Source organism: Ammospiza nelsoni, chromosome 6 (genome assembly GCF_027579445.1).
Source record: "Ammospiza nelsoni isolate bAmmNel1 chromosome 6, bAmmNel1.pri, whole genome shotgun sequence".
In the NCBI taxonomy this organism is placed as follows: domain Eukaryota; kingdom Metazoa; phylum Chordata; class Aves; order Passeriformes; family Passerellidae; genus Ammospiza; species Ammospiza nelsoni.
The window spans coordinates 21,034,147-21,060,736 of NC_080638.1; the positions used below are offsets into that span (position 1 = coordinate 21,034,147).

The window sequence follows — 26,590 nt, forward strand, 5'->3', positions numbered from 1 at the left end:
AACATTAGGCAGATCAGGTGTCCAAGCAAGCAAAGGGTGTGTGCTATTGTAGGAACGCAAGCTCTGGGTGCCCAAACATGCAGCTATTAGTTAGCATGCCTGCTAAATTCCTATGTCATAAGTGGTAACTTGGCCAAACATGATTATTTAGCTGTAATTCATTTTGGGGTTTTTGATTTCATTTATGTGAACATGAAAAAAATTAGGTTTAACCTAGATTTGAACCTTCTATCTCATCCCTTCTGACCTAGTTTCAAAAGAAAAAGAGATTTTTAAGGCTTCTGACCTTAAACATGCACTGTGAAGGAAGTAATTTCCAGACCAGCGTACAGGTCATAAAGACAATACTTCCGTTCTGCTTATATTGATCCATGTGACCAGAAGGTCACTAAAAATTATTCCTCTTTAATCATGAAGGTGGTTTTTAGGTTAAGGATGGGGACATAGTGTGCCTGGAATAAAATGGCCCTTCATCTGGGATTAGGCTTTGATGTTTCTCACTATGTGCTTAAACAATAAACTGTGTTTCAGAGAGGACTTTCGAGTTCTACCATTGTAGAAATAAATACTCATCATAAGCATCCTTCTTTTTTACTAGATATTTGAAAACACTTTCATCTCTGTGGCTCCAACACACTGTCATAATCATCAGGGGCTGAGAATTCAGGACTGGATTGGGTAGAATTAAAGTTGATCTGGCATAGGAAACCTCCTCCAAGGCCAGACATAAATGACATACTAGTCAGGAAAAGGAAGAGCTGACACAAAGCACTGACTTATTTCTAAAAGTCAGTGCTTTGTGTAAATGCATTTGTCTGAATATGCAAAACTCCATGCATAATTTGAATGAAAGGAAATAATTTTGTACATAGCCCCTTCACTTCTTGGTTCTCTTGACGGCTTTTTTTTTCCTTCTTTTTCTCACATTTTAAATTCTTTCAGTGCTCAATATTTACCCCTGTGCTGAAAAATGTTCTTTTGGTGATCTCATTTTCTTTTTGGTCCTTTACCTTCAGATCCGTCATTAATGGTATCCTGGAAAGAAGAGAATTATCTTTATGACAGTGGCTATGGTAGCACAGTAGGTAACTAACATCACAATACTTGATGTATTCTGAGATGGCTTTATTGTTGTCTGAGGCTATTAGTTTAAACGTCTTCTTTTTAATTCCCAGAGTTATTGGACAGTAAAACATTCTGTCGTGCTCAGATTTCCATGATGACACCTAGTCACCAATCTTCTGGTAAGAAACTTGTAATTATATTTTTAATTGTTTGTCACTTGTCCCAGAGCTACCGACATGTAATAGTCTCTGTGGTCTTCTGTTGTAGGATTGCATCTGAGCCTCTAGTAATTTTAAACCAAGCAATGATGATTCTGACAGATTTATTAGCTGTCATTATTACAATAGCTTTCTTTAAAGAAATGCTTCTGTCTTCTCTCTGTCAAGAGGAAGATGATCAAATAATCTGTAATCTCCACATATCTTTTAAAGTGACTGAGTCAAAGAGGTAAACATTAGTGTCAGAGATACAAGACATTCCAGCTACACCACGCTTTTCTGAGGTGCAGCACACGGGGCAAACAAGTGCCCCATTCCTCCCCAAAGCGGCCGTGCTCCCGGTGAGCCCGTGATTCATGCTGAGCAGGCTGCTGGCTTTGGGGCCGGGCCGGGCTCGGCCTGGGGCAGCTGCAGGGCAGGCACCGAGCCCTGTGCCCGAACGAGCCGGCGCAAGGCTTGTGCTGCAGCCTCTCTGGGCTGACACGGGCTGCTCGCTGAACCCCCTGCCTTCCGTGAGGGAGAGCTCAAATCTGCCTGCTGAAGGGCAGGAGACACAGCAAAGCTGTGCCTGGCCAAAGTGCAGTCTGATCACACGTGGTGAAGGCCCTGTGGGCCCTGTCCTGGCACCAGCATGGAGGCGGGAGAGCGAGGCAGTGGGGAAAGAATAAAGCAGAGGTGGCAGGGGAGCGAGAAAGCGGGGAGGGAAGGCAGGTTCTTCTTAGGAGGCTGTTAAGCAGAGATCTGAGGGAGAAGGCGCTGGAGGTCCTGGGAGGAGAAAGGAGAGTGTGTTGCTGTAGTCCAGCCTTGCTCTGGGGACAGCCCTGTGCTTCTGCATGTGCCATGGCCCCAGTCCCTGTACCTGCCGTCCCCTGCTCTTCCAGCCTCCTGAGCTGGACTGGTCAAGTGACATACAGTTTAAACAAATGCACTCAGCTGCATAAATTAAATTAACAAAAAAATGTAACAAATTAACAGAATTACCGACAATAAAAACACAAAACAACAAAAACCACCAAAAAAAAAAAAACAAAAACAAACAAACAAACAAACAAAAAAACCAATGCCTCCCCCCCCCCCCAAAAAAAAAAAACCCAAAAAACGGTCAGAGGGACAAAACTTGACCAGAATAAGAAAACCACCAAACCTTAAAAATCCCCAACCAAACAGCCTATCTTTCTCCACCACCTCCACCCACTCTCACAAGATGGCTACCAGGATTTCAGGACTCTCTGACAGGGCTGGGGACCTGTCCAGATCCCGGCACGGTGTGTTTATCTGCTGACTGCTTAAGCCTAGAGCTAGGGTGGCACGCCAAGGGCACAGCCTCCTGTAAAAACTAAATTTGTATATCCCGTAAAAAAATGCCTCATTCCTGAATCATATGCAAATAATGTGTAACCTTTTGTCAAAAGTTTTGCAAGACGGCTTTGTTGAAACTGCATCATAACTCTTTTCATCTGTCAGGCCCCAGCCTCCTAACATGGCATGTTTGAAACCAGTCTCCACGTAGGAGCTGTGGCAGAGCAGGAGGCTATTTACACAGCTGAAATCCAGAATAAATCACTGGCTAGGCAGAAGGCAGCTGAACTTCCAAGAATAAATTTCCAGCTAAGTGGAGCATGACAAACATTTGCAAGCGAATTGTGGGATTTTAAAATGAGAAGGATTTATATGAGGGCAAATAAAGAACTGGGTCCTGCAGTCGTTACCTGGAGTTCCCACAGGCTTTTAATAACATATGGGCAATAATAATCTGAGGAAAGGCAGTGAAATAAGCCTCATCTTACTTGCCCCATACCACACCCCCCTCCAAACTGAGTGAGGTTCAGGCTAGTTCCTGCTCTTTGAGAGTGGGAAGGCAAAATTACTCAGAGCACGTTTGCTGCTTGGGGGTCAAGGACAGTAATTTATCAGACTTAGAATAGCAGAGGTTAGACCTATCCCCACGGTCTTGTTCAGCTTATGTTTCCAGTTATGTATGAATAAAGCAAGTGTGTGAATAACTTTGCATCTACCTTTTCACATGCAGTTACTGCAGTAGCTTTTGCAAATCCGACAAGTTTCTATGCAAATAAATATTTCCTGTGAGTCATTTTCCCATGCAAATGCCTGGTTTCCATGAAAAGTATGATAATTGTGCATTCATAGAAGCTGGGAAAACATGCGTGGGACCTTAAGCTTTGCTTTATGGGATTCAGGGACAAGGTATGCTGAAAAGCAAACACAGAAGGGGCTCCCTCTCAGGTCTATCCCACAGATTTTGTGAGACTTAGAGCAATCAGATGAAAGTTATTCATTAAGTACAAGAGCAGAGCCAGGCTGCGGTGGTTTGGGGGCGGGAGGGTTGAACGTGCAGACTGCAAGGTAGGTTACAGTCGTGAACAGGCGGAACTTATTTTTTTTTCATTTCTGAAGAAATGCTTGTGCCAGAAATCCTATTTCTCCTCTGGCTGGCTGCAGGTGATAAAGTACCATTGATGAGAAATGGCTTGTTCCTATGGCTCTGAGCCACAGAGAAATATATGCTTGTCCTGCTGCCAAAAACTCCTACCAGCGCAGCCCCTTTCCCCCACCCTGCCCCCCTAAACAACAGCGCTTTGCCAGTTCATTATGTTTTAGTCAGGTGGGTGTTCTGTGCATTGGTACCAGCACATACATTTCCCATTAGATCATCTCTTCAGAAACAAATAAGCCCCCAAAGATACGTGCTTCAGCAAAGACTGAGATAATGGGACAATTCAGGATTCCTTTTACAGATGTGATCATCCTATTTTTCTCTCTCTCACACACAATATGAGGTGAGGTATTTGTTAATCAAATTTAGCTTTCAAAAGCCAAATGTTTACCTCCGCATTCATTCTTTATTCATCAGTGGTCTCTTTGAGAAGTGTGCTGATTAACATATAGTACAGAAAACAAAACTCTCCCTCCTCACTTAGATTACCTTCCGAAAAGTGATTATCTTTAGAGGAGATATTTGTTCTTTTTTGTGGTTTTATTTCTTTCAACCTGCTAGTCAATGGAAAGCCTTTAATCAAATTTACAAATAGGCTTCATTTTCCTTCTCTGCAGACTCTTCAGATGCAAAAAAATCGCAAGATCATACCCCAAAGTCCCACACCAAGAAGCACAGTAAGTCATCCATGCTTATAAGGGTTGGTTAGTTGATTGAAGGAAAAAGAAACAAATGAAAATCAGATCCTATTTGGGAGGGAAGAGGAAGCATTTTGAATGCAAAACTTGTTAAATCATTATTGTGAATGAATTCTGAAAGGATCTGACTATCTAGTACTGCTTGTTTACCTCATTTTTGGACTCCATATTGTTAAACTTTTCAAATTGTTTTATCAGTGAGGGCCTATGGGGAAGCAACCAGAAACCAGCTTCCTCTGCCCTGTATTGAGCTGGGCTGGTGGAGTGGAGTAAAGGAATGATGAGGAAGACCCAGGATTTAATCAGAAGGGCCTGTGCGTGGGCACAGTCATGCTGGTGCCTGTGCCTGCCAGGTGCAGCACACACCACAGACCCTGCTCAGCATCTCCTTGCAGAACTTCTCACGCACGACATCACAAGCAGGCACCTGTACCTCAGTCTTGCCACCTTCTTATCCCCTGATATGACAGTCTCTCTGCTCCCCTCACCTACATTTTCTGCAAGTTTTTATTCAACCTGACTCTGAAGACAAGATACCATAATTGTGATTTCTGTACATAGTTCCATTTACGTACTTTACCAGGATGTTTTGATGCTGAAAATATCCTATGTGTGTCTTTTCCATCCTATTTATTTCCCTGATTATAATAGGAAATCTTAGTATTGGTCTTTCACTGCATTTTGTGGTATTTGTGTTCATCCTTTTTCAAGATGACCTCCAGATTATGCCTCTTCCTGACTCTTCTTACTCTTGGTCTGTCGCTTTGCCCCAGCAGAACTCCTGAACTTTATATCTGTACACAGATATCTGGGTCGTCGGGATTTTTTTGTGTGTCTGTGTTTATAATAAGGTTGTTCATGAAAGGATTAGACAGGACTGGTCTGAAGAAAGTCCTGAGAAGAACTGAGGTCTGTCAGCCTGTTCAGCTTGGAGAAGAGAAGGCTGAAGGTTGACACATCCCAGTCTCCAGCTTCCTCAGGAAGGGCAGTGGAGGTGGAGGTGCTGATCTCCTCTGTCTAGTGACCAGTAATAGGACATGAGGAAATGGAGTGAAGGTGTGCCAGGGAAAGTTTAGACTGCACGACAGAGAAGGTTCTTCACCCAGAAGGTGGTCAAGCACTGGAACAGGCTCCCCAGGAAAGCAATCACAGCACCAAGACTGACAGAGTTCAAGGAGTGTCTCAACAATGCTCTTAGTCATATCGCTTAGTTCTGGGATGTCATTCAAGGAGCAGGGAGTAAGACTTGGTAATTTTTATAGGTCCTTTTCAACTTGAGATATTCTGTGATTCTAACATCTCATCAGTAACAGACTGGGCATATAAAACAGGTGACATTGGCAGTCTGGGCTAATCCTCTTCATTTCCAGTTCCTTCAGTACTGCTCCATATCGTGACCATAAGTTACTGATGTCCAGATAGTCTACCATATTTTAATGGGTCCAGGAAACAATTATAATAATAAAGAAAAATAATGGATTAGTTGACTTAAATCTAATTCTACTTATACTGCACTGCATACCATTTTCAAGTTACCTTCACATCTTTGACTAGCTTGTTTCCTGCTTAATTTGGTCTAATTGCATGCTTTTGAAGTCAGACCAAAGGACTGCTGTCTCTCTGGCTCACCTTGTCACTGCGTTTGTTATTCTTCATTTGTAAACTACTTCATCTGACTTGATGGATTTATTTAATTTTTTTTTTACCTGGACTTTCTGGTGCTATCTTTATAGTAACTGTAAGACGTATTTGTGATTAAACTGAGAGAACTACCTGTTGAACTTGGAGATCTGTTTTTGTCTTTTGTACACCATGGTCAAAATTTTTGGTTTCCTTTTTAGACACAGTTTTGGCTGGCCAGTTCTGTCAGTGTCTTTCTATCCACTCTACACCTTCTTACTTACTTATTCATGCAGAATGGCAGTTCACCTCCTGTGCCTTCTGTCTGTCTTTTAAATGCAAGGAGGTTCGGTGCCTTCTTCACAGTAATCTCAGCTGTTTCATGTGCCACACAATAATATCAGGTTACATGCTGTGCTGTAGACAGAGATCAGGAGAAATGGGCAAATGAGATGAGGGGAAGGCTTAAACATGTTCTCTTTAGGGCAGAAACAGTGCCAAAGGCAGAAGGAAGCAGTGGGAGGTTTGGACTCTGCTTCCCCTGGTTGCTGGAGCTCCTGCCTGCCTGCCTGAGGCCAATGCTTCAGTCGAAAGGCTGCCAGTGTTTTTCACCTGTATATCTCTGAGTTGGGGGTCCTGTGCTCCAGAAACTATGGCCTGAGTTTTCACCCTCTGTAGATGACATAAAAATTGCAAGCATAGCCCAGAGAACTCTGGAGACACTCCTTCCTGCCCTCTTTCCTTTTTCAGACCCTCGAGGAACTCATCTTTGGGAATTTATTCGAGATATTCTTCTCAATCCTGAGAAAAACCCAGGATTAATCAAGTGGGAAGACCGGTCAGAAGGTGTCTTCAGATTTTTAAAATCTGAAGCTGTGGCTCAGCTGTGGGGAAAGAAGAAAAACAACAGCAGCATGACTTACGAGAAACTCAGCCGGGCTATGAGGTGAGCTGCATGTTGCTGAGGAAGACTGTGGCACGTACACAGACCAGCTGGATGGAGGATTTGTCTGACTTTTAAAAATGATTTCTCAACAGCAAAAGTTGCTTTCTTTGACAGTCTCTTACACCAGTTTTGAGATTGTAGCATGATGTTCTTTTCTTCTCCTGTTTCTGTAAAATATATGATATATAAAACACAAATAATTGCTTATAGATAAGTAAATTCTGTTTGGCTCCATCCAGACAACCAATGTAGGAAGGGAATCTGGTTGCAGAAACCTGAGAATGTTTAAATGGCCCAGTAATGGCTGGAGAACTTGGTATTTCCAGCAACATTCAGAAACTAGGTATAACCCACCATCCATTGTCTTAAAATTGGTGTTAGGATTTTCTTTCCTCTTTAATTCAACATTTTGAGAATTTTTTCATAATCTCTGAAACTTCAAAATATATTTTTAAAAGGGTGATGAGGTTCTTTTTCGGTCTGATTTTCAGATCCTGGCTTATCTGGAAAAAAACCCTGTGAAATCTCATAAGAATGTGTGATAAATACAGCAATATGCTTTGACCTGAAACACAGTGAAATTCAAAGTCAGAAGCTAATTAATATAAAGGAAAAAGAAAACATCAATTTTTCCTTCTCTGTCATTCAGTTATAATGATCTTAGATATTATATATATATATATCTCAATAGAAAATCAAGACTTTTTAAGCTAGTCTAAGGAATTGTCTAGTTGGCAGTGGCCTTTTAGTACCACAGGTGAATTTACTCTTGTATCTTTTTCTGTTTTTATTTTAACAGATACTATTACAAAAGAGAAATCCTTGAGCGTGTGGATGGTCGGAGATTAGTATATAAATTTGGAAAGAATGCCCGTGGTTGGAGAGAAAATGAAAATTAAATATATCAAGAAATAACATTTAAAACATGTGGATGTAAATATTCAAAGACTATTTTCTTATATTTATGTATCAAACTGGGGTGAGAAAACAATTCTACTTCTGTCGGGAAGAAAGAACATTATCATTATTGGTGTTAAAATTATTTTATTTGAAGTATGTCCTGTATGGGGAAAAAATGTACACAGTTTTCTGTGATATAAGTTAACATTATAGAATTATGATTATTTTTCCCTTCTTGTGAAGTTTTCCTCTTTTTTTTTTTAAATCATACAGGCATAATGTGATTTACGAGTCATATAAAGAAAGGGAAGGAGCTAAATATTAGGGCATTTAGGGAGTATGATAATCCACTTTGGAAGGCAACAATAAGTGGAGGAAACAGTAAAGCATCTCTGAGCCAAGTAGCCTTCTTCCATAGTCAGATGGTTTATAGCTTTCCTTGGCCAATACCACTTGTTCCTTCCCACCTCTGATTTCTGAGTGTTTTAATACTTTGCTGGCTTTCAGCTGCTTTTCTCGAATTAGACAGCGGGTTCCTCTTCAGCTGGCTTATCCCAGCCACAAGAACAGTGGCTCTGCAAGCTGGCTGTCAGCATTTATTTGGAGAGCCCATTCTACCTCCACCACTGAGACCTTTTTTCGTGGGCAGACATTTAGGACCAGACCTTACCTGAATACTCAGTGTCCTCCCTAACCTCCTGAACTGCTGGAAGAGTGTTGATCTTGGGGACCAAAAGCTGTTGAAGGAAGATTGTTTTCTGACTGGGAAAACTTATTAAAAGGCACTGGTTTCCCAGTAGGAATGTTAGTAATCCTCTCACCCTCTTGCACTTCTAATTAAAGCTTTCAAATCTGTGCCATACAGAGCAGTGAGGAGGTGGGCAAGCAGAACCTTTATTAATCCCTTGGCATGAGGAAGCAGTCTCCCCAGCTGTGATCCTCCTGGAAGGTCAAGTCTCACTTGGACAGATACCTTCAAAAAACCTTTGAGAAATGCAAAGCTAAACTGTGTGAAAAATATTAGTTCCCTCTGCTTTCCTCAAGTCTAACTCTATACTGCACTTATATTTGTCATTTGTGCTTGGGATTCTTGGAGGAAAAACCCCATTAACATAAAGACACTGAAATTTTAGGGACATTCAGATCTGGGTCAGTATTTTGGGTTCACCTCTAGCAGCACTATGCAGACACTGAGTGTTCATCAGCAGCTTTTCCTCCAACTCACAAATGCTTTCTGCCAGCACTGAGCATATGCAGAATGTAGGGAAATAAAATCTAGAGAAGGCAGCACTTCACCAGGTCACTGAGTACGTGAGATGTGGGAGTCGAGAAACAGGATTGTCTTGGTGATGTTAACAGAGGTGAAACCAAGATCAATTTCAAATTACTTTTTCAGGGATTGGAATTTGGAAAACAATAACAGGGACTGAGAAGTCCAAATTTAAAAAAAGAAAAGGCAAAAAAAAAATCAAGTGTATTAAATCCATCCAATATCTATTTCCTGAGGCATCCCCTGGGTTTGAATCCATATTAGCTTGAAATACAGCAAGATACAGCTGGAGGTTGCAGGATATTCTATTTTTGTTTGTTTTAAAAGGAAATAGAGATGAAACCAAGAGACAACAGAAGTATCAATATGAAGGGTATAAAAAGTGCTTAGCAACAATTTGTAGGCAAACATGAGAGCCTAACTTGTTATCTACACATGTAGGGCACGTTAAACAATAGCACCACCTCCTACACTGTGTATGCGAGAGCTGTCACCATCAATTACCCATACATGACAATTTTTACTTTTCATAACCTGGGTGGAGAGAGCTTCATCTTATTTACAAATCAAATAATAAGCCCGTGTACTTCAAAGCATTTTTTTCTCTCAGTCTGTATCTCTTTTTTTTTTTTTTACTGTCTGTGCTAGCCTTGCTTGCTTTTGCAAACTCAATAATTTCATTTTTTATCTTGATTTGCTACATTTCACTTCCTTTAACATCATTTTGTAGTTCATATAACAAGGATCAGGCCACCAGATAAGAAGAGCACTTTCACTTTGCTCCTAAGACCATTTCTTCCTCTTACCTGATGGTTGTTTGTAGCCCTTTGCTCTATGCTCTTCACACCACCTCCACACCCTGGATGAAAATCTGAGATCAGTGGTACCATCACAAATCTGCAATGCAGTTGTACTCTATCTTAGGTTAACATTTATCTTATAGTAATGGATTGTAATAATTCTTGAATTTGCTTTCTACTTGATCTCTCACAAAATTTCTTGGGAGATAAAATGAACCTGCGATATATGCGTGTCACCACTTGGTTGCTGAGCAGCAGCTAAACCTGCTTTTAAAAGGTTTTGAAAGATAAAACTGTACTTAGAAGCATTCTGTATAAATTGAGAGAGTGTTTACGTTGGGGTGCAGTATAAATGGTCTTCCACTGTCACATCTTTCAGCACATGGAAATCATGCAAGTTTCTGTTTCCACCCTGCAGAACTTTGCAGTGTCGTAGGTACTTGTCATTCAGCATTACAATAGCACTAAGTTGGAATAGAAGCCAGCCAACATTTACTCTGTTTTACAAACCTTTGCCTAAGACAAACACAAAGGACTGTTTAAAATTACAGTTCTTGCCAAGGACAGATGCAACCAACCAAAGAGAGTCTTTTTACCAGACCTAAGCAAACGGAGAAAATGAAGAGATGAATTTTTATGTAAATTGCTATTTAAACAAAAAGCATTTCTGATTGCTCTTTTATTTTGTGTTTCAGAGGCTGAGCAATCATATTTTTAGATGTATCCTTTAAGTTAGCAGCTGCTGAACTGGTAGCACCATGTGTATAGATTTTTATTGTACCATAATTTTTCGTATGTATAAAGCTCTAGATAGGAAAGTATATTATATTTATACAGTCAGATGCAAATCACAACGTCAAAGGGTTGGCATGAGCACTCTCAATATTTTCTGCACAAAATTAGAGCAACTTGCTCTAAAAACATCCTGAGAAACTGTATGTAGGCTGTTGAACTACATAGACATTAAAATGTTTAGTTACATTTTCATGTTTCTTTCTGCAGCACATTGCATAATTCCTGCTTGCTTCTCACAGCATCGTCTTCAATGTCTACGTGTGGAAACAAATCCAAGTTAGATATTTCACTATTGCCATTGTAAATCTCTGCTTGGAGACAATGTATTCACAAAATGGTTCTAAAGACTGTTTCTATTTTTGTGAATATGATATAAATTCAAATAAAACACTCATGAAAGAATATATTTGATTAACGTTTATCTTCCCTTTTTTATTTCTTGTGATTGGAAGTGACTGATGTGAATTCTTTCAGTACTGAATAATATTTTAATATTTATGAAAGGAGTGCTGTACCAACAACAAAATCCAATAGCTTAAATTTACTGATATGTTGAATACCTGATCTATTGTGAAGATACTCGGTTTCCAAACCTGTTTTCTGTCTCACAGGCCTCACCGAAATAATGGATTATGTCAACACACCTAGACTGCCTTTCTTGTTTGGCTGCTAAACTTAACAAAGGCCTGACTTCAGCACTGATTTAACTTCAAGGTATTTTGAAGTGTGTGCAAGGGCTAGGCTGATTAAGGATGCCATTACTCAAACCGAGCATTTCCTTTACTGAGTCAAAGCAGCTGAAACGAAGAAATCCTGTCCTTCATGTTATTTTCTATCTAAATGGTGGCTATGAAAAGGGGACATCTCTCCTGATTCACTCTGCAGTTTGAGGTAAAAAGAGTGAAAATGCCTACAGTTAAAAGCAAGTCAGGGCAGACTCCTGTGGCTGTGCCAGCTGGGTGCAGCCCCTGTGGTGCCCTGCTGGTGTCCCGGGCTGGCAGCGCAAGGTGGTGCAGAGCAGCCAGTCTGACACACAGAGCTGAGCCTGCTGCTGTGCCAGCACATCTGGAGTTGGGCTGGAATCTCAATCAGGAGCTTCACTGCAATAGGACAGGCCGCATCATCATGCTCTAATCTGCAAACGTGCAGAATTTTAAGCGAGTGGTTCCCCTGCCATTGAAATGATGCATATGGGTGTTGGAGGATGGTGGCTCTGGAAGTGTTCAGTATATATTTGAACCTGGAATTTGAAAGGGGGTCCAATTATATCCACATAAATAGGAGAATGGGTTTGAATTTTGAACCCAAGTACAAGCCCCATGTTTAGCATGCAAAATCAGTGTCCCAAGAGTGGTCATAGTTTAAGAACCTGGGAGTCCCAAAGTAGGCTTCAAAAGGAATTGGAACTAGATTTCAGGCAAGTTCAGACTGAGATTTAAATAAGCACAGCTGGTTTTCCAGTAAGTGATTGGGGCTTTTATTTCTAGCAAGCTGAGGCCAATATTTGAGACAAACACAGATGAGAATATTGTTTGGAAGCATGCAAATAATTGCACACCTAATAAGCTCCCCTACACCCCCCATTAAAAAAAATTAAACCAAAACTCGTCTTTTGGTTGTCATTTAAATTGAAGAAAACTGCAGTTTTCAGCTGCAGTCTAAGGCCATGTGAAATAAAAATTCAAAGCAAAATTCAGTTTACCAATCCTATGTAAATTGAGAATAAATAAAACGAGTGCTGTAAACAGAATCTACCTACATCTTAACATGATATAAATTTGGTTGTATGTCTGCATCAAGGACAAGTAAGAATTGCTTCAGGTAAGTGAAATTTGGTACTAGCAAAAAAAAAAGGTGATTAAGAGTTACCAATACTAATAGCTTCCAAAAAATGGGTGAGTTACAATAATTTGAAAGATAGGTTATCTCTCTGGATTTTCAGTATTTGCTCCCTTGCTGATGAAGATTTGCACAATGCAGTCTTAAGTTCTAAACTTTGTGCAAGCCAAGAATTTTCTCCAACAGCCACCCTTTCCCCAGATATTTAGCTCCTTTAGTCACTTCGGTGTTAAAGAAAATAATAGGGAAAGAAACAAATAAAGCAGGAAGAAGTGACTGGGTCAATGACCAGGTCTTAATGCACCAAAAATTCTGTGTGGAAATACAAAGGCTGTATGTGCAAAAAAAATTAATAACATCCAAGTCAGTCTATTTATAGTCTTTCCATCACAAGTTGGTCGCAAAAATTAAACATAAATTAGTGTTTATAAGTTTAATTATAGCTTTTAGAAGAACAAGAAATTATAGCAATATTTCTTTGTGTGCTGCATCATCTTGTGTACCTAAAAAAATTTAATTATGAAAAATGACTGAAGCATTATTTCTGCTGAAGAATTTCTCCCCTCTGTATTCAGTAGGGTATGATATCCTCTTTGCTTTCGTCTTGGCTTGAAATTCGACAATAGGATTCAGTCTCAACACGGGGAATGAAGAAGGAGATGGATGATCTGTATTGTAGCAGGTATTTCAAAGCAAATAGGCAAACTGTAGCTTCTTCTTTCTAAATTCTTGGTTCCTTATTTAGCATTTATACTTGTCCCTGGGAACAAGATGTGAAGTTGGGGATAAATACAGTATCAGTGACACATCTTGTGAATTTTGCAGAGGAGCCTCTCTGTGCCTCTGTAGGAGTGGTGAAGAGAACTTCAGAGCATGAAGATTGTGAAAGCCCTCTTCTTATACCTGAGTATGTTGAGAGGCTGAATTCAACACCTTAAAACCTGTTTTCTAAAGCTCCTGCCTGTGTTTTGAAAGCTTTGGACAATAATGAAGCCTTCAGCATTGTGTGGCAAGGGGATTATTGTACTTCACAGCTCACTAAGGAACGGCACAGGATGGCATACCTCATAGCAGCCAGAGGTGAGGAGAAATGCTGTGTTTGAATCCATGCTGCAGCCTCTGGAGACTGCAGGGCTCTCCCTCTACTGAGGTCTAGTGCCACTGTACACCTTCATCTGCATTTCTCAGATGTGTCAAAGCAAAGAGGGGCTGGAGACTTTTAAGAATGCATTGCAGATGCTTTTGTGAGTGCTGCAGAAAGGTCAGACGGTTACTGGTGCTGCTGAAGTTCCTGGAGGTGATGCTGGCATGAGGATGCTAAGACACAGCTGCCAGCTGGAGAAATGGTCTGGGAGAAGGGGACTCTCCCTTCTTCAAGTCTTGCTGGCTTTCCTCTCTATTTGTCAGCTTCCGTCTCCATTTTTTTCTCACATCCCTTTCCCAAGGGCTGTGGCTGTGACATCACTGGCTGTACCCATGGAAACTGCTCTTTCCCCAGAAGAGTAAATAAGGTGTTTGTCTTTTGAGTTGTTGAGTTCTAAGACCAAACCCTCTGGCTCTAGTTCACATCTTTATAGGCTGTTAATTTGCCAAAGTGGGGAGATTCAAAAGTGCAACCCAAATCTGTAACCAGGGGCTGTCTTAGGGAGTCACTGGATTTCATAGAGGATGGAGGCTCACACCACAGGTCTGATGTTGCCCAGCCGCCTGTAGACTGTGGTACTTCTCAACACAGTCATCCTGTGAAGCCTGTGCCCAAACACTGACAGAAGGAGAAACAACATTCACCACCAAATACTCATAGACTGGAATCTTATGCTGTCTAAGATCCCTGTATTTTCAAAGAAAGCTTAAATAGACATAGAATTAATTAAAAAAAAAAAAAAAAAGAGAACACATCCCCTTGAATTTCATCCTGCTCACTGCAGATAGAATCATAATGTCTCAGGTAATTAGCTTTGCCTGAGATGATGATCACTCATTTTAAGAGTATATAAAACCTATGAGTTGTGATGTGGAGCAACCTGCAACTCTCCATGCATCCTTCTAGAATTCCCTCTGTACTCCTGTATCTCTCTCTGAATCGTACCTCCTCTCCTGAGGAAAGGCTCCCCAGAGCTTATCAGATTCAATTATTGCTGTTTCATATCAATGTTCTCATGTGAAATCAGAATACAAATAAGCCAAGACTACCTCCATACCCCCAAATAATTACAAATGCCGATGAATCACCAGTTATTCATGCCAAACCAATATTTTTCAGTATTTTATAGTTCATGAGTGAAACATTTCAGCATGTTCAGACTGAAATCACCGGCATGCCAGGAGGCATTTCATGGAGAAGGGCACTCTGCCTGGGGACACATGGCACACCCAGCAGCTGCCATGCAGTCACATTTGTCTTATGGACACTTTGTATTTTTTCCAGTAGGTTTGGAGGTGAAGGGTTAATAAAAGTTGTATTTACTTTCAAGAAAGTTTAGCATTAGATGATAAAGCTAATCCAATTTTTTACTTTGCTGCCACTGTATGACACACACATGCACTTTGCCCTCCTACTTCCCCAGACTTTTTATCTGATGCAATTTTTAAACACACATACAATGAAAAGTTATGTGGTGGTGTTAAAACTTTTTTTTTCTGGTGTGTAGAAAGAATTTCATTCACTATGCATGGATAACCCATTTGTTTATACTCAAGTTAAGAACAAAGGCAGCTAATAAGCTTTGCTGTCACCTTAAATAAATGGTTTCACAAGATAATAACTCCATGCAGCTACGCCCAAGGACCATCAGCATTTTTGAAGACTCTTTATGTTTCAGAAAAAGAAGTCACACTGTAAAAGCCAGAAACACTGTGGGAGAGCTATTAAAAACTGGTATTTTGTTTGAATATCAAGGTTAAGAGTTACTGGGGACCTGTGGCCACAGAGGCTTTAAGCAGATCCCCCGCTCCACAAAGGGTGTACACCAGCAAGCCTTTCCTCAGCTTGGAGGAAGGCAAGGCTAGAAGTTGAGCTTTATCACAAACATATGTCCCAGATCATCCCCCATGTGAAACACCTTGAGCTTGATTGCAGATAATAGTCATAGCCTGTTCAAGCTGATTTGAAATTCTTCTGAAAGGGCAGCTCTGGCTCTCATGTCTTGTTTCTCTGTGCCTGTTTGTTGCCCAGTGTTTGTACCAGCGCTGCCACATCCAGAAGTCACTCTGAAATGAAAAAGGGAAGTCTTTTTGTTAGATCTCCATATTCTGAGGCCACAGGATCATTAGTCCCAACTCAAGGGAGCAATTGGACACCTGCAGTCAGAGGAACAGGAGTGGGAGATGACTTCCTACCCCTTTAGCAACTCTTTCAGTGTAAGCCAGCTTGTGACACCTCAAGTGATCACCTGCTTCATGGAGAGACTTCATGCGCATGTGTGTGAGAACCTAGGAAGTGTGTAAATATCTAAATTAGCAACACCTTTATTTTAATTTTGTATGGTAATGAGATAATTTTGTGTTGTACTTTTATGATGCTGTTTCTCTGGCCTTAAGAGTGTTTTTGTGTGCTTATCAAAGCACAAATATCCAGGGACCAGTAAGACTGGGGCATGAAACTCTTTTAGCACTAAATGTGGCAATCCAGGGGTATTGCAAACTTCCTCTGCTGAGCAATACAGCCAGGTTTTCTGGGGAGTCAGTAACACAGGGTATTTGTTTGAGGAAGATACCTCCTACTAGTGAGTGTCCTCACAGGGTGGTGAGCAGGTCACATGAGTCACAAGGATCTCTGAAACTCTGACATCCATGCCTGAGGAGTGAGGGAAGAAAAGGAATCAAAACCACTGATAAATGGGCTTGGGATGATGTTGGTGTTTTTTATTTGTATCACCAAGATAAAGAGATATAAGTAGTGGAATATAACTTTAGAAGGAGAAACTGCAAAGATGAGGTTTGGGAATAACTTCTTGACTTGTCCTGCTGAAGGGCGGGTTGAGTAACTGGAGCTGCTTGGTCTGCAGAGCTGTTCCATGATCACTATGCTGCAGTGCACAGTCAGAATTAAAAACTATTATAACTGCTATGACTGAAATTGCAGTGTGATGCATCAAGTCCTTTTGAACTCTGGATGCTGCATTTGCCTGTTAATATCTGAGAATAATTATTTCATCTCTCCTAAGAGAAGTGGTTGAGGCCCTGTCACTGGGCACCAGTATGGCCTGATTTTCAGAGGCAGTGAGCAATCACCTATCCATGAAAAACCAAGATGGAAAATAAACTGCAGATAACAAACTGGCACCAGCAGGATAGGATAGCTGTGAGCAGTTACATATTTTTTCAGTTTCAAACTTTCAGGACTGCATTATTTGTGTTCATGTGATATGCTAGTAAATATGTTGGTTTTTTTTTAAATACTCTGTAATCAACCCACACAGCTCAGTTCCTCTGCCAGTTCCCACAACTTCTTTCCTCAGCCCACTGAAAATTCTTGGTTGAAAAAAAACCCTAAGAAACCACAAGTGGAGGGGATCATCACACCCCTGCAAAGGCTTGGTTGCAGAAAATCAATTTCTCTTGGCTAGATTCTTCCCAGGGCTTATACATCTGCCCAAAGGAGTGAAGCAGAAAAATGCATCTCCTACCTAATGCTGAGCAGCAATTACACATTTGGTTTTGGTTGTGGTGTCCAGGCCAGGCATCTGTTGTGGTCACACGAGCATGGGCACAGAGGTGATGTGGAGACAACAATGCTTCTCTGCCTCAGGTGGTGGACACGGGCAGATGGGAACTGCCCTGTGAGGAATAGATGCTGCTGCTTCCTTCCAGGAAAATTTGCAAAGAAAATATGACTTTGAGGAAGTTTGTGGGTTTATTTGACGCACGACAGCTACAAGTATCCTTTTATATCCTGCTTGAGGTAGTAAGAGGTCTATGGTCCAAAAGTTTGGGTAGCAGAAGGTGAATTCCTTTACAGCTGGGGAGGCCAAGGTACTGCAGTAACAGTGCCCATCCTCCTTTTCCTGCTGTGTCCTGGTGAAAAGGCAGGTTCATGCACTGCAGTGGAATGGGGTAGCATGGAGAGCTCAGGTTTTTACTATCTTGAGATGTTCTGGAGTATGTTGGTTTTTATCTACCAAATGCAAAAAAGCATAAATCCTAGCTATGACCTGGATCATTACCTGGATATGGAAATGTATCCATGACCCATGTGTCACATGTGTTCATACATCAGTGGATTCCCAGAGAAGTTGTCCTGTATATTGGAGTCCAAACTTACCAAACACTTCAGCATATGTCCTCTCTTTTTCTCATTGGCAAAGGCTGATTTTTTGTTTTGAGATAATGGAGGCTTCGTTCTTCTTTCCTTTAGTGTAATTGTAAATGTTTTTCTCCTAAATTCTGCTTTTGATAAACAGGGTGATGTGCTCATACCTCTGTGATGTGCTGTGTGGTTACTTATCAAAGGACTTTGTTGTGTGCACAGGAATATGAAAAGAACTGTTTTGGTTGCAGTCACTTGGAGGGATCTTGTGGTGGATGGTGCCAACCATTCCAGACAGAGACTCTGCAGCTCATCACTGTGCCATGTCGTATCCAGACACAAATCTTTCTCAGTGCTTCAGGTGGTTGCAGCTGAAGCACAAAGCTGGCTTATGACAAATGTCTGTGTGGGAGATGCAACTGCAACACCCATTCTTGCTGAATTATTTCTGGAGCGTGATATGTTTGAAAAGACCATTTCTGCAATGCCTTTTGCTCTACTATGCAGCTTTATTTTCTGCTCAAATGTGTGGAAAGCAAGAGTTTGCCACGGGGCCCCAGTATAACCTACAGATGAGACAGCTTGGGTAATGGTCTCTGGAGTTTTTTTCTCATAAATCTTTAAATCTACTTTGGGCCTGTCAGTTTTATTTCACCATGTAGAAACTATAACCGAGGTACTGAGCATGGTATGAAAGTGGAAAATTTCTGCTAGTAGGGTTTTTCTTGATGCATGACTCAGGGGAAAAACAGGAAAGAAATACTAGGTTCTTAAATTAATCACAATGGTTTTTGTGTTGGGTTGGTTTTATGCCTATTTTTTATCCAGAAAGTATGTTGCAGTTAAGTAATAGCAAACATGACTTATGACTTCTAAAAATTTTAACATACTATTTTTTAAAAATATCTTGAAAGTTTTCAAAAAGTATACTGCAATATATATAAAAAGCTATTTTTTTGTTTGGAATAGATTTCTTTTATTTTTTCTTTTTTCTCTGTACCCATCTGACTAGTGAGAGCCTTTTGAAACTTTCCCACTGGCAATTTGGTTGGACTCCTGATCAGCATGCCCACAAAAATTAGGATCAGAAAAAAAGAAATGACACCTTAGAATGGAATGACTAAAGAATATGAACTGAATGTTTCACATCAGCAGGTCTTTCCAAAATATGGAAACTTAAACCATTTCTGTTCAAATGGTTTAGGAAGGTGTTTGAAGCGATCTTTGAATTAACAGTGTATTCAAAGAAGAAAATCAGAGCTATGGTAAACTGAAAATGTAAAAGCAGAAACTGTTCTGTAAAAGGGGATGGTGAGGAGAAGAGGACCAAGTCAAATGTAGGTCAGAAAGTATAACTGTGGCTTCTCCAAAATTGCTACCCATATTCTATTTGCAAAACACGTGTAAAGCCACAATGGATTTCCAAGGACAATCCCAACCACTTTTATGCTGTGTCAGTGTGATAGGCTGACATTTCTTTATAAACAGGAAAGAGAACACATTAGGTTTACTGTGTTAGGCTTTTGACTGCTTCATAGATACTTTCATAAACAAAGCATGAAAACAGGATCCTAATGAAATTACTCTAAACTGTGCTCAAACTCATTGCAAAATTGTACTCCAGGAGTGGCTGTTAGTGATTCACTGTCAAACTAAGTTGAATTAAATGTGACTCCCCTGTGATCTTTCATGGGCCAAGTACTATTCAGTATTTTCATTAATGACTTTGCTTATGAAGAAACAGAGTCAGTTTGCTGAGTTTGTAGGTCATGCCAGCCAGCCCTTTGAAGGAAAGGGTGAAAATCAAGGGCAACGATGATACACTACAAAAGTGATAAGTAAATAAGTAAAAGGCCATTCCAGACAAACAAAAGCAAGAGCAATGGCTCAATATGTTGCACAAATATGCAAATTGCACAAATATGAGGTGGTAATGACTTATTGGATGGTTGTTTTGTACAAAGAAGGACTGCAGTGTTGCAGTGGCTCACCGGTTATAAACGAGTTGGCAGTGCCATGCTGCTGTGAAAAAAGTGGATGAGAACTGGATATAAATAGGTGTGACAGCTGTGAGATAAGAACACTGCCCTTCCAGCCTACTCAGCAGAAGTGAGACTAGCTTTAGGTACAGCAAGGTGTTCAGCTTTGGACACGGTACTTCTTTTAAAATTAAAAAAAATAAAAACCCAAACAAAACCAGTTACCTCATAGTGCAGCAAGAAGGACTGGGAAGCTCATAAAGATATTTTATGAAGAAAGTTTGGAAAACCAGGGTAATTTTACAGAAGGATGGTAGCAGTCTTCAAACATGTAAAAAGTTGTGAGACAGAAAAAGATTACTCTTTCCCCATTACTAGTGAGACAAAAAGAGTAATAACAAGCCAGAATTATAATGAATGAAATTTGGGTTACATGTACGCAAGAGATTTGTGATGGTGTGGATAGGAATCCCAACAGCAGACATTTGTAAGAACCAGTTAGACCAACATCTTAGGGAAGTGCAGATGATCTTTCTTTTGGGTGAGCGATGAACTGGCATCATCTTAGATCTTTTCCAGCTTGGCTTTTTATGACTTTGCAATATGTCTTCATGAATCATGTAAGCACCAATGAAACACAAATGTCTCCATGAAAAAAATATTTTTCAAAATCTTCTGACCAAGCTACATGCATTGACAGTTCATAAAGTTGACTTTTGTTAGGATTTCACTGTTGTGTTTGGTCAATTTTTTCTATATTTTGCAAGAAATCATAGGCATTTTTTGGACAGAAGAGTAGCATGTGGACAAACCTTTTAAATGCAAATATGTGCAGTATTCAAACTGGCTGCAGAGGACAGGTGGGAGAACAGCTCACAATGACCTACTCTGAGTCATGCTTGAGCCTCACCTTTGTAAGCTGCTAGGTAATTGTTTACTGTGTACTGTTTCCCTGCAGGTGAGTGATAATGAAAGTTCAAATGTTAAAAGAAATTGAGAGGTTGTTGTTCTCATTACATTGTGGAGAGCATTAACCTAGATTGGCCTATGCTGCTACACTGGCAGCATCATGTGCTGCAGATAACTGCTGTCCTAGCTACAAAAAGACGCAACAAAAAATTTCCTGTATGCATCTAACACAATTTCATCATCCAGCCTGGTGCAGTATCCTAAAATACCTTTCAATCCTGCCTTCAAAATATTTTTGTCAGAAACAGAAGTACAGTAATCCTCACACCATTTCTATACACAAAAGAATGGCAGTCTCTAGTTGGTGTTTTTGAGATGCTTATGTACATGCCTGTGTAGACTTGAGCTGAATCAACTTCCTCAATGACATATGAATAGATCCTGAATGCAAATGCATCTGCCAGGTACAAGCAGCTGCCCTGCTTGGGATTGTCCTTTCCTTTCATTTAGCTGCCACGAAGCGCTCTCATTTCTTGTGAAACGCTTCTGCTGAAAGTGTTAGAAAATAAGGTTAAATTGGTTTTATTTATTTGTTAGAAAAAATTCTTTACCTTAAAAGATGAAAGATAACATAGATATTTCTGGTTTGACAGAAAAGATCATCTACCCAGTTAATAAGCCAGCCTAGTTGGCTTTTGTTTCATGAAAATTGAAACTTTTAGCCAATCCCATTCTTGTTGAGCAGTGGTAGACACTCAGTGAAAGGTGAATATGTGGAATTAGTTTTAAAAGAAACAGAACAAGATAAAGGAGTTTGTGCTATTTTCTTTCCCTTTTCACATGTGGATCATCTCTTTTGCAATAGTTTCATTCTCTGGTTTCACTCTCCAGTTTCAGTCTTCAGCTGATTTCTTAACTAAAGAGAAAAGCTGAGAAATCTTACTATTGAACTTCCATATCACTATCAATAAAGCACCAAGGAAAGGAGATCTAGCTATCCAAAATGCAGCTGATAGAAACAAAACACCTTAGTGTTGATCTTCCATGTTGAGTGATTCTTGCTCTGTAGGAAGGCAGTAACAAAAGCCTGGCTGCAGTCTACTAAGATCAATTATCTGAGGATCCTCTGTACTGAAGGAACAATTTTTGTGTTTGCATGTGGGTTTGGGACATGCAGGATGTGCAATGCCTGTGTTGGGAGAGTCAGCAGACAAACACTGCAGGTCAGCAGCACACTCTGCACAACACTGCAGGAAGAGTAAAAATCCTATGCAAAGAAAGAGCAAGCCTATGCTGGCTGTGGTATCAGATCAGTTTGTAGCAACAACAGATAAGTGCTAATGACTAATTTACTTAGCACTACTAAGTTAATTCTATTACCTAGAACAAGGCTCTCTCTACCTTGGCATTTGGAGAATTCCAGTGCAAAATCAAAAGAGAGATGATGGCCCAAGAGTTAACAAGAGAGAAACATCTTCCTGCACTTGCCAGACCACAGCAAAATGGATTTGGCACTTGGTTCTGTCATCCTCAGGTACATGCAATGATGTCGGGCTTGGATATATCAGTAATCAAGGACTCAGTCTCATGCTGCTATCTTCTGAGGATAACTTGCTCTCTTCCTGATGCCTAATAGGAATTGGGATATGCCTAATCAGACCAAACAAAAGATGTAGAGATTAAACTGCACCATTGGTATGCACTGGTGAGATGCCTGGAGAAGATCTCTCACATGCACCAGCTTCATTTCCATGCTTAAATTATTTACTTCTTTATTAAGTCCACTTGAATCAGCATTTCATCCCAGGAAATTAAATGTATGTGAAAGAAGAGTTGGCAACTTGACCACAAGATATGCTATAGGTGTGGATTTAAATACACAAGCCTGCAGAGTTACATATTACTAATGAGGGAAATAGAGCAGAAAAATAATTTGCATGTGCTCATTCTTGGGGGAAAAAAAGTTACAGAAGTCCTAAAAGGTCAATGAAAAGAATTTAAAAGCTAAAAGAAAGCAGAGCTAAATATATAAATTCTCAAAGAGCTGCTGTTTCACTTCATGGGTAGATTTGATTTCAGCAATGTAGGAAAGGTGGCAGAATGATCTGCTTATAGTTATGATACTCACAGCTTTAAGACTCTCTGAATGTTTCCATCATTCTGAGAAAAAAATCTATAGCTTGTGAATAACTCTGTCCTCCCCTGCTCGAGACCAGAAGCAGTCATGATATTTTGGCACGAAATGTTTTATCTCCAGAAACCGCTAAGGTAAAATTGTCCTTATGATCCCCTGTAGATTTTATTATCATTTTAAAATCAGCTCCTGCCTCACCCCTTCTCAACTGCAGGATACAGGAGGAGGGCTGGAGAGATGCTGCTGGAGATGGCAGCCCTGATAGGCACCAACTTGGTGCTCCAGGGATGATGGTCCTGCATAGGCACCATCCAGCAAGAAGTTTTAGTGATTCTTCACGTGAGCTGTGATAGCAGCTGACTGCTGCAGATGAAAGATTCCATATCACAATTACTCACTGCTCAGTTATCCAACACCCCCCAAGGTTTTAAATTTCTAATGAAAGCACATCTTGGTTCTCTGGAAAGAGGGCAATTTGTTAACCATGAATCAATACAATTGCCTCTTGCCATACCAAATAGTTCAGCCATGTTTTAAGAGCTTTGTAAAATCATTGTAGCAGAGAAACTGGGAACTTCTCTCACTGAGAGTTTTCTCTATTCTTTACAGAATCTAGGATATGCTATAACCTTTCAGCCTGGATTTCAGTTGAATTTGTCAGTGAAATGAAGATGTCCAGAAAAATAAAAATGAAGAGGTGTGCCGAGTTGGTTATGGGAGAAATCTTCACAAACAGCTATTTGCATTCATATGAAGCACCTTAGATTAATATTTATTTAATTATTAGCTGATAACAGATTTACTTTGTTGTTGTAAAGTGAAGATGTAGAGGCACGTGGAGAATCAGTCATCACAACTGATGGAGAAACATTGAACCCTTCCCAGAAGATGACAAGAAGAGGTGCACAGAGATGCTGGGCAATGCACTTGGATACTTGAATTAAAAAAAACCATCCCTAAATGGGACTCATTGGTAATTGAGCGCCTCACAACCATCACAGCACCCATCACATAACTGAGCCTGGCCTAGGGAGGAGCAGCATATTTTTCTGAGGGCAGATCTGCAGGTTGGCACAGGGGAGCACTGGGGCTATCCCAGGCCACATAGGCAGTGCCAGGATGAGGACATTCCTGTGGCTTGTTTCTGTTAATCCAATACATTTCTGTTCATCATATAGAAGAACATAGTCTAAACAAAAACCTGGCAGATGGATGAAATTTTTGGGGTAGTTGAAGCAGTTGAAGAATTTTATAAATAAGCATAGGTGATCAAGTATTTGAGAGGTTTTCCCAAGAAAACACCAGCATACAACTGCTTTTTAAAGGCTTGGAGGAAAGATTTGGGAGAGCAAGGGCAGGTCACTAGGGAGCTGCCCAGGAATAACAGTAGGATCTCTATGGCCTTTCCAATGCCTCTGAACAATATCCCAGCAGTGAGTCAGTGCCTGGTGAAGGCTGGGCACTTGCTGTTCCCATGGCAGAGTCCCTGTGGGTCACACAAACTTGTCCCTGTCCCCCAGTGTTTGCTCAGCAATGCTGTGGTTGCTGTGAATCAGGTGGCCAAAAGGAGCTGCAGATTTCTCCTGCGGTGACTTTGTTTCCCTTGGTTTACAGGCTGTAGTCATGCACGTTCCCAGGGGTGAGAGGGCACAGCTTTGGGCAGAAGGCATAGCTGATGGCTTTCTTTCTCAGCCCTTTGTTTCTGACCCTGCATTTCCTTCCATGTGAGCTGCAAAATGCTTGGCTTCTCTACTGGTGGCTGGTGGCATAACCAAAGGGTTACCTTGAAATGTGGGTGTGAAGCCAAGTGCCTGGGAGGCAAAATTTGTGCCCAGGTTAAGTGTCCCCTCGAGTTTCTACACAAAAAGATAATTTTATTAATGTCTAACATTTTCTTGTCTATGTTACATATAATGATGGTAGAGCAAACTTGGTGAAGTTGCAAAAGGACCAAGTTTATCTGATTGTATTTGTTTTCCTTCACTGTTCTTTCAAAAATAATTAGATGTGATTAGTAATATTTGCTGTAGCCTGGCAATCCATATAGCGGCAACAGATGAGATTCAATCTCAGGTGAAACCGTCATCCCCAGCTAATGTGTGTGGGAGAGGCATGCAGACAAGATTTTCAGCCCATTTATTCAGTTATGTAATGGCCTTTTAAACATTTTCCATTTATGTTCCCTATTTAGTTTACTCTAAGTTACAATGGCTTCATGTCAATCCAAGCCATAACATACACCAGACAGCCCAGCCATAAATCAGAGCAGCCTGTAAATCTCCTCTTTAATGACAAATGTTCATTCCCTGCCCTTTAAAATGACAGTTGAGAAAATTATTAATTTTGGTTGCTACATTGAACAAACCTGTTCAGGGAGACTAAATCTTCACTTAAAACAAATGTTTCAGAATATAATAATGGTTCAGAAAAGCTTCTTTTTAAAAACATTTGAACATACCTTTTGTGTTATCTGGCTTCAATCATGATTGAAAGAACAAACATAGTGGGGAAAATCAGTCATGCAGTATAACTTCAAGCTCTCCAAAGTCAGGAGCACTGGCAGGCTCTTTTTGCAGTATTTCCATACATCTCATTAAATGAGGTTTGGATTGGTGTCTAAATTAGGATATTTATGGGGCTAAGAAAAACCCTGGCTCTACTGTAAACTAGTCATAACATGAGTTTCAGCAGTGTTTGCTTCTTTAATTATCTTCACTTTGGAGCTTCAATCCCTTCTTAACTTTTTCAACCACCATGTACCTAACACTGAGGATGTTTATTTCTTTTTATTAAATGTGTCCATGGTGAATTATTTGAGCTTCAGTGTTGGGAGTCAACGCCTTTCCTTCCATTCCACCTCCCTCTGGGCCTCACCATAGGCATGAGCCAGAATGCAAACCATGAAGATGGGTCCCTAAGGAGTGTAACCCAAACCCTGTGGTACCCACCAAAGGGATGCTGTACCCCAGCATGGACTGTGCAGGGTTAATAAGCAGTGCAGTCAGCCCTCTGCAAGGTGCATCTCACACATCTTCCCCAGAAATGAGAAGAAAAAGTGAGGAACATGGTAATGCTGGTAAGAGCTGTGTTTTCAAGAAAATTGTTGTGATGTCCTGGGGCTCCCCTTATGTCAGAGCCAACAAGTTCAGCTCAGGTGTGACTCAGGACAGGGTGCAGTGTTGAGGTGCCCTGGGTCATCCTGAGCAGCCAGGCTGGGTACAGGCTTTTGTGGAAGCAGGGTGGCCACAAAATTAGCACAGCTGCTCTGCTGAACTGCCTGTGCACAGTGCAGCAGAAATCCATCCCCCGTGGTTTTTCACCTGCTGCCCAGGGCTGTTGTAGCTCCTTAATTAGCAGGGCTAGCCTCTTACATCATTAGGTGGATCTCTGTTTTAAGGGTGATGTTGCTTCTGGTGTTTGGACTGGCTTGCACAATTTTGCATGGTACTGCTTGTCACCCTGACAGACAAACTGAAACATCTGATCAGATCTTTTTCCTCTGCACTGGGCAATGAAAGGCACATGGACAATTATGCACCCATCTTGTCAAGGTAGACAACCCATGTGATAAGAAAACGTGCCGGGTAGGTGGGCATGCAGCTGTGTTCCATTTGGTGTGCTCAGGTACTGGTGGCACTTGAATTGTGTGTACATGGCCAGCAGCCAAACCTTCCTGGGAAATGGGATAAGCCTCTGGGCAATCAGCCCATGCAG

The 26,590-nt window shown here is 40.8% G+C and overlaps 1 protein-coding gene across 1 annotated transcript in view; it reads left to right on the forward strand.

Annotated features, from left to right (window-relative positions):
• Nucleotides 1-11,171, forward strand: part of EHF (ETS homologous factor) — a 34,226-nt gene extending 23,055 nt beyond the window's left edge. Inside the window, exons 5-9 of the mRNA XM_059474289.1 lie at nt 1,017-1,085; nt 1,176-1,244; nt 4,356-4,415; nt 6,807-7,002; nt 7,802-11,171. Of these exons, the coding sequence (XP_059330272.1) occupies nt 1,017-1,085; nt 1,176-1,244; nt 4,356-4,415; nt 6,807-7,002; nt 7,802-7,901 (494 nt within the window). The 3' untranslated portion in view covers nt 7,902-11,171. The remainder of the gene's footprint in view (nt 1-1,016; nt 1,086-1,175; nt 1,245-4,355; nt 4,416-6,806; nt 7,003-7,801) is intronic.
• The last annotated feature ends 15,419 nt before the right edge of the window (nt 11,172-26,590 follow it).